Source organism: Enoplosus armatus, chromosome 7 (genome assembly GCF_043641665.1).
Source record: "Enoplosus armatus isolate fEnoArm2 chromosome 7, fEnoArm2.hap1, whole genome shotgun sequence".
In the NCBI taxonomy this organism is placed as follows: Eukaryota; Metazoa; Chordata; class Actinopteri; order Centrarchiformes; family Enoplosidae; genus Enoplosus; species Enoplosus armatus.
This window is the reverse complement of record NC_092186.1, coordinates 10,948,754-10,962,829: the sequence shown is the minus strand read 5'-3', so window position 1 is coordinate 10,962,829 and position 14,076 is coordinate 10,948,754. Positions and strand designations below refer to the sequence as shown.

General features: G+C 42.2%; 1 protein-coding gene across 1 annotated transcript in view; it reads right to left on the bottom strand.

The window, feature by feature from the left end:
* Positions 1–2,966: 2,966 nt before the first annotated feature.
* unc13a (unc-13 homolog A (C. elegans)) overlaps positions 2,967–14,076 on the bottom strand; it is a 42,952-nt gene continuing 31,842 nt past the window's right edge. The window contains exons 37-44 of the mRNA XM_070909632.1: positions 11,857–11,886; positions 10,419–10,475; positions 10,201–10,281; positions 9,405–9,552; positions 8,537–8,593; positions 4,388–4,480; positions 3,360–3,519; positions 2,967–3,255 (exon numbers count right to left, since the gene is read on the bottom strand). Coding sequence (XP_070765733.1) covers positions 2,967–3,255; positions 3,360–3,519; positions 4,388–4,480; positions 8,537–8,593; positions 9,405–9,552; positions 10,201–10,281; positions 10,419–10,475; positions 11,857–11,886 — 915 coding nt within the window. The remainder of the gene's footprint in view (positions 3,256–3,359; positions 3,520–4,387; positions 4,481–8,536; positions 8,594–9,404; positions 9,553–10,200; positions 10,282–10,418; positions 10,476–11,856; positions 11,887–14,076) is intronic.

Genomic DNA, 14,076 nt, shown 5'->3' with positions numbered 1-14,076 from the left:
TCCGCTTTGTGTCTGTGTGCTTTTCGTTGTGCTTCTACATTTATCCTTGTCTTTAACTTCCGTGTGCATCCCTGTTCCACATGCCAGTCCAACACCCCAACACGCAAACTGAGCCTCTGAAGGAGGAGGAATTACTAAAGTATCATTGTCAACAGCAACAAATAAAGATTTGTTTTCGTGGCATTTCCAGCTATGTGACAGTTGTGTGCCTGTTATTTAAAGTTATTAAAAGACTGTGCAGATGTCCCCTTGAATAAAAGACCTTGTACACACCAGAGAGTGACACAACATGTTTAGATTCAGTTTAATTAGATGGAGAGTTTTCCTTTGTATAGTCTCTGTGTGATGTGGCTCTTAATCGAGCCCATTAAATGATCAGATTTGTGCGAATTACTTGTTATTCATTTCCAGTATGTACACGGCCTTCCTATATCTTTCAATAATAGCTACATATCCAGATTGGGCTCCCGCACACACACAATTACCAACTGCCCAGTCACCCAGAGCAAAAATTCAAGTCTACAAAAGAGCAGCAAACTTCACTTCACATAGTCTGACATGTGTTTGTTACATCCGAGCTATTTACAACGCCCAATGACAACAATCAATCTCTGTTCCAGATTATTTTCCTCTGTGCTGAAAAGCTGTACAAACAAATTTCAGTCTCTAATCAGCTCTACTACAGCTGTGATATTTGGCCCATTACAATAGAGACAGCATTTTACAACATATCAGACAAACACTTGTGCTGATATAATAAGAATAATAATCCACGATGTAAACATTATAAGACTGCTTCAAAAATGACTCATCTACATAGACTTTTATAGATTAGATGCATAGAGTTCAGTTCTTACACCTTGTTCAAACGAGGGGGGTCTGTTAAATTATTAATTTATGATCAAGTGCTTTGGGGTAGAGGCCCTCATCAGTGGCAACTTAAAAAGAGGCAGAAATAGAAAAAAAACAAACAAAACACCCTGTCATTGTTAAACTTGGACATTTCCTCGCCCTGGATGCTTTTTTTTGTTCACAACAAACATACACACGTCTTATAGATAAATAAACTGATCAATCTTTTTTTTAAAAAAAAAGGGCATTCATGAAAATAGAAGCTGAATTAAGAGACATGCTGGACAGTCAATAGTCAACTCAGAACATTTCGTTTCACATGAAATTGACTCTAGATTAAAGAAATAAATGAGATCAGAGTATAAATGTGTTATTATGGGTGCATTAAAGACCCTGTGCTTCTAAATCTTCACACTACGTCTCTACTAAACTGTAGGCCCTCTTTTAAATGTCAGCGCCAGACCTGGTGTGGTCTGGATCTGCAGCCCTTTAGCAGAGGTCTGACTTCTCGGTATCAAAGATCAGGGTTACCGCACCTGCAGCTGGATCATTAGGGATCATGGGTGGTAGATCATTAGTGATTTGTGCTCTCCCTGGGGTGCAGGGTGTGTGGTTTTGTAACCCACGTCGTTTTGCTTTTGCAAAATAGGATCTCGGGGACACATTTTTATCATCTTCTTAGATGTAGGTTTTGGTTTGGCAAGTTGTTTTTCTTATTTTTTTAAGAAAAGGAGGTGACAGTGAAGTTTTTCTACCATCATGCACCTCTCACACACCCAGTATTGCGCTGTTTAGCCGCGGAATGTTTACAGTAACACAAAAAAAAAAAAAGATGGAAATAACCATCATAAGATATAAGACGGATCCTTCCCAAAGTAAAAGACACTTAGGAAAATCCTCCCAGAATCTAATCTGAATATGAACACCCCCCCTCTGTGTGATGTTCTTTGCTTGTGATGGCTTCCTGTGATTACATTTGCAGGTAACAGGCAACACGGGCGGCTACATGAGGTCAACATTAGAACACCTTACAAACACACTCGCGCATTATGAGCTCCGCAGGGGCTCAAACGCAGATTATACATTCACACTCGGACACGATCGTTCTCACACACGTAGTCTGATGAATCACAGTGCTTGAAGGCGTGTTTTCATCAGATTAATCTCTCTATACAGTCGCTGTATAGGAGACAGACACACTGTTCGAGGGTCAACGAGACAGAAGGCATTGAGGGTGTCAGGCAGTGTGCTCTGTTACAGGGTAGACGGACATAAAGACAGACAAGGACAATCTTTCAAGTACCACGCGTCCATCGAATAATCCTGTATATAACTTTACATAATTGTGTCCTTCATATATTATATATTATGATATATAGAAGTATTTAAATATAAATATAATTTGGAAGAAAGCAGTAAATGAATAGTAAAAGGATCATAAATAAATAGTGCTTCGTTCCCAGTATGCCATATCCTGACCCGATATCTGGAATGTTGGCCTTGCAGCCGTTTTGTTGTTGTTAATGGGTCATTTTGGACAGTTGGTCCTGTTGTGCTCAGGGCTGGTCTTGGCATCTTTCAGCGATTATCTGTTGGCACTTGCGGTCCCTTCTCTGAGCGGGTGCATGCCAGGGAAGGGACGAGAGGAACAGGAAATGGGAAGGGGTAAAGCAAAAAGGCAGAGAAAAGTGAGAAAGAATGCCAAAAATGTTAAAGGCTACAAGATATTTCTCACCCTAACCGGTCAAACGAGGTGTGTCTGTGTGTGTAGAATGGCATGACTCACCTCTATGGACAGAGGAGAGTAGATATATACGCTCTATGATTAAACTCTATGTATTGTTCATCAAAAGGATGGCTGATAATATCTGCAACAACAAAGACACTGGTGCTTTCTGAAGAACATTAGTGATCACTTGTTTAGCGCTGTGTCCTTTCCACCGAAATGAATGTATTTACAGCACTGGATGTGTGGTGACTGTTGTCCTATCTGTGCTTTTACAACACTGGATCATCAGGGCAGTGGCTAGCAGTGGCTCAGGAGAGCTCCGGGGCAGTAGGTGGCGACGCCTGATTGAGCTTCAGACGGGTGGTTTTCAATTCTGTCGTTTCTCTTAGCTGCGGCCCTCCTCTGCAGAGCGCTGGTCAGACTTGAGCTTGACGAACTCCTTGGCCACGTCGTCGTTGTTGCGCTGGGAGAGGATACGCAGGACGGTGAGGCCCGTCTCATCCATGTGGATGCGTTTACCCAGCGGCAGCCAGCAGGCGACGCTGCCTTTGGAGGCCATGTCCTTCAGCTGCAGGACGGCCATGCCCACGGTGCGGTCCTCCCGGGCGAAGCAGTAGTCCTTCACACACACCTGCAGCTCGTAGCATTCAGGGCCCACCTCGTTACTCAGGGTGCTGCAGCGGAGAGGAGAGATGAGTTAACAACTACCTGCTTGCACGTTGTAATTTTCTACAACCTTAGGATACAACAACCAATCATCATCAGCATTATTACTCACAAAGTGAAAGTTTCATTGTATTTGGGAGCCCAGCTGTTGTTCTTCGACTTGGTGGCGTACTTCCTCTTCTTGTCGCTGAGGTGAGGGCCGATGATGTAGACCTCCACAAATGGCCGGAATATTCCCTGCGTCTGCCACCTCAGGTCATTGGCAGCCACCACTGAGACAGAGTGAGATGGAGAGAGAGGAAGGAAAGACAGTGGGAAGGTGTGGGTGAGAGAGAGAGACAGGTTCATGTGGAGAAAATGTGTGAGTGAAGAGAAAATTCAGAACAAGAAAATACTGGCTCTCCCTCAGGTCTCATATTCAGTTCCCTGTTAAGATAGTGAAAGGGGGATTTCATTTCATTACAGTCATATTTCTCTTTGGCAGCTGAAAAGCACTGGCTTTTATGCCTCTGCTATCTCATGGCAATATTATGTATCCATACCACTTTCCACAAGCAAAGGCTTCTGCCTTAAAAAAGACATTTATTACTAACTGTAAAGCTCTCACGCATTTGCTTATTTCTTTTTTTCTGTTAGACCACCGCAGGTCTTCTTGGTGATCATTTATAACGTTATACTGTATACTTCTTCCTACTGAAACCTCTTGACTACACACACGTGATCTCCATTTAACTGCTCCAGTGGCAACTTAGGTGTGATGTATTAAAGGCAAATATGTATTTTCTATTTGTAATTAATTTAGACCACTTTGAAGAAAACTGTTTAATTACATTTTTATGAAATAAAACGTGTTTGATTTTGATCAGCTGTCATCCAGATGGATCTGTTGACATGCAAGCTCTGTAGCTGTTATCATTTCATCAATAGGACTTTTAGACCTATCTCTACTGCAACTGAGCAAACTCAGCAGGCTGATGAAGGCCATATGATATCTTTGAAAGCTCTGGAAAAAGCTAGTAAGTGGACCTTCAGTTAGGATTATTTTGTCAAACTACTATTTCTTAGTTTCAAGAATGAACTCTCATGCTTACTGATCCATGGTTCAATTTCCAGAGGGGTAAAACAAATATTTTCCTTTACCTTTCACTGTGACCTTGTGCTCTCCGGTGTTTGGGTGAGTGAAAATCTCCACATGGATGGACACCTCCCCCACGGCGTCGTCCACCCCAGAGCCTGGCAGGACAGACAGAGAGTGAGGGGCATGTTAATGCCTTTGAAATTTGGAAACACGGGACTCTTTTGTGCTCCTATCACAGACCAAACACTCAGACAAACCACTGTGCCCTCTGTTCCAAATTCTCCTCCCCATTTTGAAAGGTTACAGACCAATCCCATTTCAATTTGTATTAATTGAACATTGAAATGGATTTGGCTATAACCATGTGGATATCACACAGAATATTGACCAGGCAAACATATCTTCATACTTAACGAATCACTGTGTAACAGGAGGACTTAAAATAAGGCACAGTGATCTGCTTGTGCATATGTTGTGGTCTGGAAGTGGACAAACAGCCAAAGCTGCTATGAGTGGGCATAAGTGTTTTAATAAAGGTAGCGCCGTCATTCTCTGTAATGGTGTATAACAGCAAACCATCTCTATAGCTGGTGGATAGTCACTGACTGAATAGCCTTTGAACAGATTCAGCAACTGAGAGGTAATAATTTGGATCCAGTGAGGACAGTAATTTGTGCCCACTCATAGAGGCAAGGTGTCTGTTGGGATGCAGGGTGATTAGTAAGAGGTAGAGAAGAAGAGAGGAAAGAAGCTGGAGAAGGTCAACTGACAGTGTGGTTCCCCCGACATAGATCAGGTCAGGACATGCTCAGATGGATCGAGACAGGTGGACACACCCATTCCTTGGTAAAGACTTTTACCCAAGCATGGAAAGAGGAGGGACGAGGAAGGGGAAGGAGCTCACATGGAGAGAAGCAGTTCAGCCTCTCAGATCTGTCGGTGAAAGATGGCTCGACTGAGACCCGACTCTCTTAATAAAGCTGTGCGATGTGAAGAGGCACGCGTCTGGAGGATTGTCATTATGTTTCCCCACAGTGTAATTTTACTATTGTGGTTTGTATCTAATATACATAGGACATTATTGCATGTCTGTACATCCTGGAAGTGGGATCTCTCCTCTGTTGCTCTTCCTGAGGTTTCTTCCTTTTCCTGTTTTTTCCTTATACGAAATGAAAGCCTAAGGATAGAGTGTGTTGTATGTTGAACAGGTTGTAAAACCCTCTGAGGGTGATTTGGGATTTTTGGCTAAATAAACTATAAAATGTACTTGAAAGGACTCAAACCTTTCTTATAATATTCTAATTAACGTAACTAGGATTGCAAATGGTTAAAGTCAGAGGTTTCTTGGCATTTTAACCCTAAATACCAAATGGAGTTGAGTCCCTCATCCAAGATAAATCAAATCTGGACCTGGGACCAAGTTCAGGTCTTGGGGTCCTTGGCTCCATACTTGTAGCTGTAAGATTGTTTTAGGGTAAAGAAGACAGTGATGGCTCCACTCAGGCTCCAACTCTTTTGTCTGGGAGGGAGATGGTGGACGAATCCTTCCTCTGTGTCTCTGCATGGTTTTGTGCTGCATGTGAACAAGTGGTTGAGATCCACATACAACTCCAGAAGGATACGGTGACAGATGGACATTAATTTTCAATGTTTTAATTAGTGTCCTCACTCCGTCAACGGTATTTTTGTGGTGACGACCAGCAGCCTGTGTGTGTGTGTGTGTGTGTGTGTGTGTGTTTTTTCAACCAGCCGCCCACTAAACAAGGTGTCTGTGGGAGTTAGACGGCAGAGTGTTCCTGGCATGCAGCTCTCTGCCTCTCTCCAGGGAGCATTATGGGATTGTTGGTCTCGCTGCCAACAGGACCAAAGAGAACAGCAGTCATCCATCTGGCCTTGTCTACTCTGTGGAGGACGTCCATGAAAGATGAGAAAGAAACTTTGCTGGCTGGGAGGCGGGAAGACGTTGCCAAGAAAACGCAGGCTTTTCTTCTTCAATAAACACAGCGATCAGAGGTGCAACTTTTCTGCCATATTGCAAATCTTCACCAGAATAGACTTTAAATCTTAAACTTGTACTGCGATTGTGCCAAAGCGTCACCCGAGCTCACTGCATATTCACAAATGACCCTTGATTACATCAATTACAAATAACGCAGCTCACAACCTGCAGTATGTAAGAATGACAGTCATCACTGATCAGCAGGACTCGAGTTCATAAGAAGAAATCCTACTGAGCTTCATTCAGTCATCCTGCTATGATCGTCGACTCTAATATGGTTAGAAAAACTATCCAGTGAAATCTGCTTGGCAGGAAGTTAATTTGCGTCCTTGTTACAGTCAAGGACATCCAGCAGCTGGTGGGAAGTCTAAAGACATTGTTTTCTATATTTACCTCCACTGTGGAAGCAAAGAGAGACCATAAGAATAAGAATGTCACAACTGAATGCCTAATTGTGAAATTTAACCACTACTGAAGACTTCATGTTGCAATTTAAATACCACTGAGTGGATAGTGATTAAATGTTTTACTTTGAAAACCATCCGTCTGAATGTATGTGGTCTGAATTCTTTGAAACTTCTGGAAGGTTATTTTCAGTTTAGCAATTTCACTTCAGATAGAACATTTAAGTATCAACAAACTATATTCAAGTTGCTTAAATTCGCCATTTTCTGGTCTAGAAATTCAAGTAAAGTCAAAAAAATCAAGTAGCTCATTTTGTATTGGTAAAATCCAGACACACCAAATTAAAAATTCAAACTTGATGATTCAGGCTACGAAGGATAAGCAATCGAGTCTCAATGAAATTGATCAGACTTCTGTCCTGTCAGGTTACGTTCAATCAGTCATGTGATCCAAGAAAGAGAAGCTCAGATATGCGACTGAAAGCCCTGGAAGCTGAATTTGTGTACAATATTTCAATGGTTTCCATTCAGTGGTTTTTAAATTTCCACATTAAGTTTTTAGTAGTGGTTAAATTTCACAATTAGGTACTCAGCTGGGTATAAAATTCAAATATTATGGTCTTTTTTTGCTTCCATACTTTTCCCCCTTGGCTTCAGTTCATTGGAAAACAACAGAACTTGGTATGACATATATAAGTCTCTCACAGGAGTCTTAACCACTTTACATACATATTGTTGTCCATCTGAGAGGACTGTCAGTCTGCTGGAGCTTGTGCAGCATCTGTGAAGCTAAGTCAATACACAAACACTGAATTAGCCGAATGCATACGGCTCGTGAATCATCCTGCGTGAGTGTTTGTGAGCAAGAGTCAGATCTTTTGATACTAATCTAAAGTGACAGAAATCAGACCACCTGACCTGAGAGACTGTTTCTGATTGGCTGTGGAGGGGGGATGAGTTGAGCACCCTTTTTCATCACTGCTGTAGGGAGGACCGCGCTGCACGTGGGAGCTCTGTGTGTGTGTGTGTGTTTTTTTTTTATGTGTCCGTCTCTGTCCGTGTTTGTGTGTGATGATGGAGCAGGCAAGGACAGGGAGCCCTCCCAGACAAACTGAGCCAACAGCCATCATCATCTTCAGAATAATCCTAGTCCTCTTCATCAGCGTCTTTCATTTCAAACACAGTGGGAGAGGGTGGTAATGTGGAGGAAAAGGATTTCCTCTCTGTTTTTTCCCCGCTGGAGACAGACAATACACTGATACACTGTGCTTCTGCTTCAACAACCTTAAGGACAGTCTCACTCAGTCACATTGGCTCTCTCTCTCTCGCCCATGTGTACACACCGACACACACACACACACACACACACGCACAGCCCTCGGGCCTCTCTCGGTGACATCATGCTGGATCAGGATTCCTCCATACTTTAATGCATTTCTATTCTTTTTGTCTGATGTCAGCACATCATGCTTTAGTGTCTGCTCATACATACAGTCCACGGCGTATGTATTCAGTGCAGTTCCGTACATACAGACATCAGTGTGTACATTACATGCATGAATGCATAAAGTCTGTGTTCTTATTGTTGTGGTGGGCATGTACAGTATATGTATGCAGAGATAGAGAGAAGAAAAGAGAGGAAGTATGTTGAATCTGTGCATTGCATTTGTCTGTTTGGATGAGTTTGAGCAGGCAGGGGAGTTTCAGGATGCACATGGTGGGGTGCAGGGTGGAGGGAGTTGGGCTTTGGTCTGGAGGCTTTCTGGTAGTCCTGGATGTCTCAGGCCCTGAGCCTGAGTGCCACATACCCTTTTCTGGGTAAACATCCTCACTAGTGGTGAACCTCACCCCCTTCCCGCCGAACACTGGCCCACAGACGGGACAGTGGGAGGGAGTAGACAGAGAAAGGAGAAACAGGTAGAAATGTGAGGTTTGCAGAGGCTGAATTTAAGAATTACAGAGTAGAAAAACAGACCAACATTTATAAGTCTTGTTCCTAAAGATGGGAGAGATCCTGATAGATACATTGTTATTTCAAACATATTAGCTCTTTTTTCCTGTTTAATTCTTCTGCTGCCACATGCAGACCCACACAGATCTACTGCTGTAAAATGTACTTTAGTATGCTCCAAAAAAAAAACGCAGGGCATTTTGCTAATTAAATTTTAAACTATCATCCACTCAAATGGCATTTCTACCAGCGGTGCTCAGGGACAGTGTGTCAGCATCAGCGCTTCCACAAAGATGATGGCTGACGGTAGGAGTGGAGGCTGAGCAACAGAATCAAAGAGCAAGAGAAAAGAGGGGGTGGGTATTTATTTTTTCATTGCAAATAGCTGTCAGATCATGTAAAGAATAGTCTCTGTGTTTCCGGAGGCTGGCTACCAGGAGACTCAGCATTTCAGAGTAGACAGAAAATATTGTGCAGCTACAGTCTCGACTTTATGCTCTACAAAGCATGTGATATATTTTCAGGATATAGAGCTCAGCTTTTGGGAAAACCCTAACATCAGCATCAACATCGTCTAGGAGAGCAAACAGTGATACAATGATCTCAATCAGAGAATTATGTAACTTTAGAAATTAACTTTCCATGCTGGAAATAAAGAGAATCAAAAGTCTCCCAAAGACGGAAAAAGGGAAGAGTGTCACAGAGATTAAAGACCATTAGGTTACCTTGTGCGTTCTGTGACTGGACAAAGGTCCTGATGAGTTTGTCTGTAGCCTGCGTGTAGAGGGACAGGGCGTAGTGGAGAGACTGGAGGTCAGGACTCTTCTCCAGGAAAGTCTTCTTCAGACCCACACCACCAGCATGGAAATATTGCTAACATACACAAAGGCAGACGAAACAGAGGGCAGCTGTTAACTCACCTCCCACGGCAAAAGATTATTGAAGAAGAAAAGGCACATTCTAGGGAATATCTTTGTTCTTATAAGAAAAAAAGCTCTTACACAATAATCCAGAGCTGCAATGATTGGTCAATTAATCGATTCTTTCATTGGTTGACTGACAGGAAATTATTCAAAAATAATTTTGACAATTGATTAATCCTTGTTTTGCAGGTGCTTTTCCTTGTCTTACATTATAGTTAATTGAATATTCTTCTTCTTTTTATTGTATGACTTCACCTTAGGCTGTAGGAAACTTTCATTGTTTCATGTCATGTTTTATCAACCAAATGATTAATCGAAAAAAATGTTGGCAAATACTTCAATAATGGAAAATACTTTACTACGAGTGATTATGGTTTTTGTCTCTGTAGCAGGAGACTTTAACAGCAGCCCAATCAAGGCCCTGAAGTATTAATTAAATATGCACATAATCTCATTTTTTAAAGGTTGGGATATTATACGCCACGTCCTTGCAGACCACATCATGCTAATTTAAAGCATTTACTGTAATTTCTACCAGTCATACCTGTTCATTGTCAAACGTTAACAGTGAATGCCTGTGCACATGTAAAGTTTCTACCTTGATGGTGTCCAGGGCCAGCTCTATCACAGCGCACTGCTTAGGCGTGAGCGCTTTGGCCTCCTCACGAACCATGTGCTCCTGAAGACGACAACAACAGAAGCACAGACCAAAATGGCCATTAATATGCCCTGTCTCATATTTTCTAAGCAATTAGAGTCTTGATCTGAAGCACTGTTGCCAGGCATAGTGCATAATGGTGTAAAAACATATTGTACCTTCAGCTTGGACAGCTGTCCCAGCTCCTTGGCAGCGTTAAAGATGAGCTGAGTGCCCTGGAAGAGAGAGAAAGACAGATAGGAGAAAGGTAGACAGAAGGAGAGAGAGAAGTAGTGTTATTATCATGACAATGCCGGGAAGCAGTAAACGGCTTAGTGTCACACAGAGGACAGCGACGTTTCTGACACACACATTCATAAACAGTCACTCTAAGACGCTTTACAGATGTCAAGGTACTTTTTCCTTCAAGTGCTGTTATCACACTTATCTGTGTTTTATTCATTCCAAAACATTACACTCCGCTGCACAAATCCACACACACACACACACACACACACACACACACACACACACACACACACACACACACAGTGAGACATTTCAGTACGAAGAGAAGGGAAAGTAGCTCAGCTCATAGTGAGGACAAGAAAGTAGACATACTCGTGCACTCATGAACACAAACGTAGCAGCTATGCAGTCGCACTATGGCGTACGCAGGTATTTACTGGCTGCACCTTCAAATCCAGTCTTTGCTTACAGCCTTGACCATGAAACATGCTTTTATTATATACTGTGAGGGGCTAAAACCTTTTGAAGTTTTAATAATCTTACAAACAACATCACAATAATGCCAGAAAATGAAACAAAACACATATATGAGTTTGTGTGCATAACAGATTCATTATATTAGTAATATTACAATAGTGTGCACTCTTGAAACTGTGATGTGTCTACTCATTTAAGCTGCGTTTCAGATACTTTAGATTCAGTCAGGTAAGCAGTGCCTGACAGGCTCATGCGAGAGTAAACCAGCCACAACCTACTGCTATACCATATTAAACTGACAGAAAATAAGGTAGATAGTTGTGCCTTTTGTTGCTGGGGCTGCTGTGATGAAGATAACTACTTTATGCCAAATATTCAGACCCTATGAGCACCATAAACTGCTTGTCAAAGTACCAACCATCACTTGCTTGCAGCTTTGCCTCATGAAGCTCAGCCGCTTGGACTTGCATTGCTACTTGCAGCTGAACCACGCCTTAGTTTTACTTCTGTGTTGCATTGCAGTGATGTAGATAGCAAAACGTCATGCTGTTTTTAAAATGCAAGTGAAATTAAGTGACTATTGAACTCCTTGACTTATGGTTTGTGGTGAGTTTGAGGTTCAAATGTCCGCATGTAGATTAGAGCGTACAACCTGTGGTGAGGCTGGGAGTGCGGGCAGCTACTGCTACAGCATTTCATGGGGGGGGGGGGGGGGGGGTTCACAGCATATAAACAGCACTACAGAGGAATGTTGTGTAAAAACAAAAGTGAAAAATCAATATTTCCACTGCTTTGTTTGACTGGCGAGCTGAGGGAGAGAGACGGAGACACGGAGAGAAGACACAGAGGAGAGAGACAAGACACATTGATCTTAAGGGGTTTAGTTCTTACATCACTGTGAGAAGCACTCTTCAGCCTCCCCTGGAAAGAGAGCATGTGGTTAATACTTCAAGCAGTGGCCAGTCCCTGCAGTCTGACTTCACTCTCATTGGCTACGTGAGAATACGCAATATGTTGAGGATACTTGTCACTGCCAGAGATGTCACCTCCTGTCAGCTAGCTAATTAGCTTTCCCTTCAAAAGCAACAACAACAGACTTTGTGCCTTACCACAAAACAAAGAAAACATAGTTTAACAATTCAATTTAACATTTTGTGTATGTAATTAAACAAACCAGATATAACGTGTTAATTAGTGAGCTTCAGAGGTGCATTTTTGAACTTTGGAGAGAGCCAGGTTAGCTGTTTTTCCCCCACTTCCAGTGTTTAAGCTAAGCTAAGTAGCTAATAATTAACTCCCGGCTCCATACTTTACGCATGAATATGAGTATCAATCTTCTTTAATCAAACTCTTGACAAGAAAGCAAATGAGTGTATTTCCTAAAATGTCAAACTATTCCTTTAAAAGAAATTAAGATAAAACTCAGACATAATCAGTACATCAAATTTTTCAATACATTAAAGCTCTATGTGATAACACAACAGTGGCACCTCCGACAGAAGATTTCATAACTGTTGCACACCGGTGGAACGTAACTAAATACATTAACTGTAGTTAAGTACAATGAGGTACCATATGATAAATTGTATACTAATTGTATACTACTGCTCGACAGTATATCCAATTGTTACAATTAGCAGCTAGCAGTAAAATGATGATGATGATTTACACACACAGGTGCTATTTTTCTGCCTAATAAGTACTTTTACTTTTGATACAGTACTTTAAGTACATTTTACTGATAATACTTGTGTACTTTTACTTGAGTAACATCTTCAGAACAGGACCTTTCCTTGTAACGGATTATTTGTCACAGTGTGGTATTGCTTCTTTCACTTAAGTAAAGGAATTAAATACTTCCTCCACCACTGGTTATGCTTGACTTTAAACAATAAACAAGCGCTGCAGATCGCGTGGACCGAGGAACACACATCAATTCTGTTCATTAGAAGGAAAAAACAAAAAAACACTTCTTGTGCGGCTCTACATTGTTTTGCCTGCGTACCATCAAGTACACCATAGATCAGAATAGACCATTTTAAAAGGTCTTATGTTAAACTAGATGCTTCGTTATATCCTGTAAGAGTCACAACAATGGTAAAAACTAAGGTTCGTAGTTCACACTGTAAGAGTCATCACATACAATAGAGCTTTAAGAAATGAAGAGTATTTTTTTGCATGGTACATTGAATGCACCCTTTTTGACCAACATCAATTCAAACCAATAACGTCTTGTAAGAAAAGCCATTCTGTGCATCAGGCATAAAACCAGCATTACAATCATCATAGTAAGAACAGAACATGAAATCAAACCAGGACAGACCAACATGACAGGTCTGCAGAGACATACAGTACAGTACAGTGTTGTACAGTATACTCAGAGATGACTGCAGTGTTGAAATAGATCAGATGCAAGCAACAAACCCACAGTGGGCAGTGGGGGGAAAGGGGGGCAGGACACAGTTCAAACAGGTGGGAAAGGTGGGGACAGTGGAGGGAGGGCATAGGTTTAGAAGGAGGGAAAAGTGGGGAGGTGGGGCAGGACACCAGATACCAAGCCACCGAGAGATTGGAGTCACCCCACCTGAGTCCCAGTAAAAGGACACAATGCATGAGAAGAAACAAGGCAACACCAGGCGCAAGAGAGGAGTACCACTTCCTGTTTGAGGAGAGTGTTCAGGAAAAAGAGACAGCAGAAGAGGGGGGCACTGATCGGTGGAGATCGTGGTGTGGGACCTATCAGAACCAGTCAGGAATGCACCATGCTACTGTCTTCTCAAAAGAGAGACAGTGTTGGAGGAGAGAACAGAGAAGAGAAGAAGAAGAAGAAGAAGAAGAAGAAGAGAACAGAGGAGAAGAGAAGAAGAAATTAAAGAGAGATGGGACAGGTCTGAGAGGTGAGGCTGTGAGAAGGGAGAGGGTGTGATGTGGGGTAAAAAACAGGGGAAGATCGCAGCCACATATAGCAGAGAACCAACCACCGTGGACGGACAGACAGACACACACGCAGGAGTGCTGTACTTACAATCATCTGTGGAGGGAGAGCGGTGGGAGCGGGATGTAATTGTAATCACAACAACAACAACCAGAGAGAAGGGTCAGTCAAGCTGC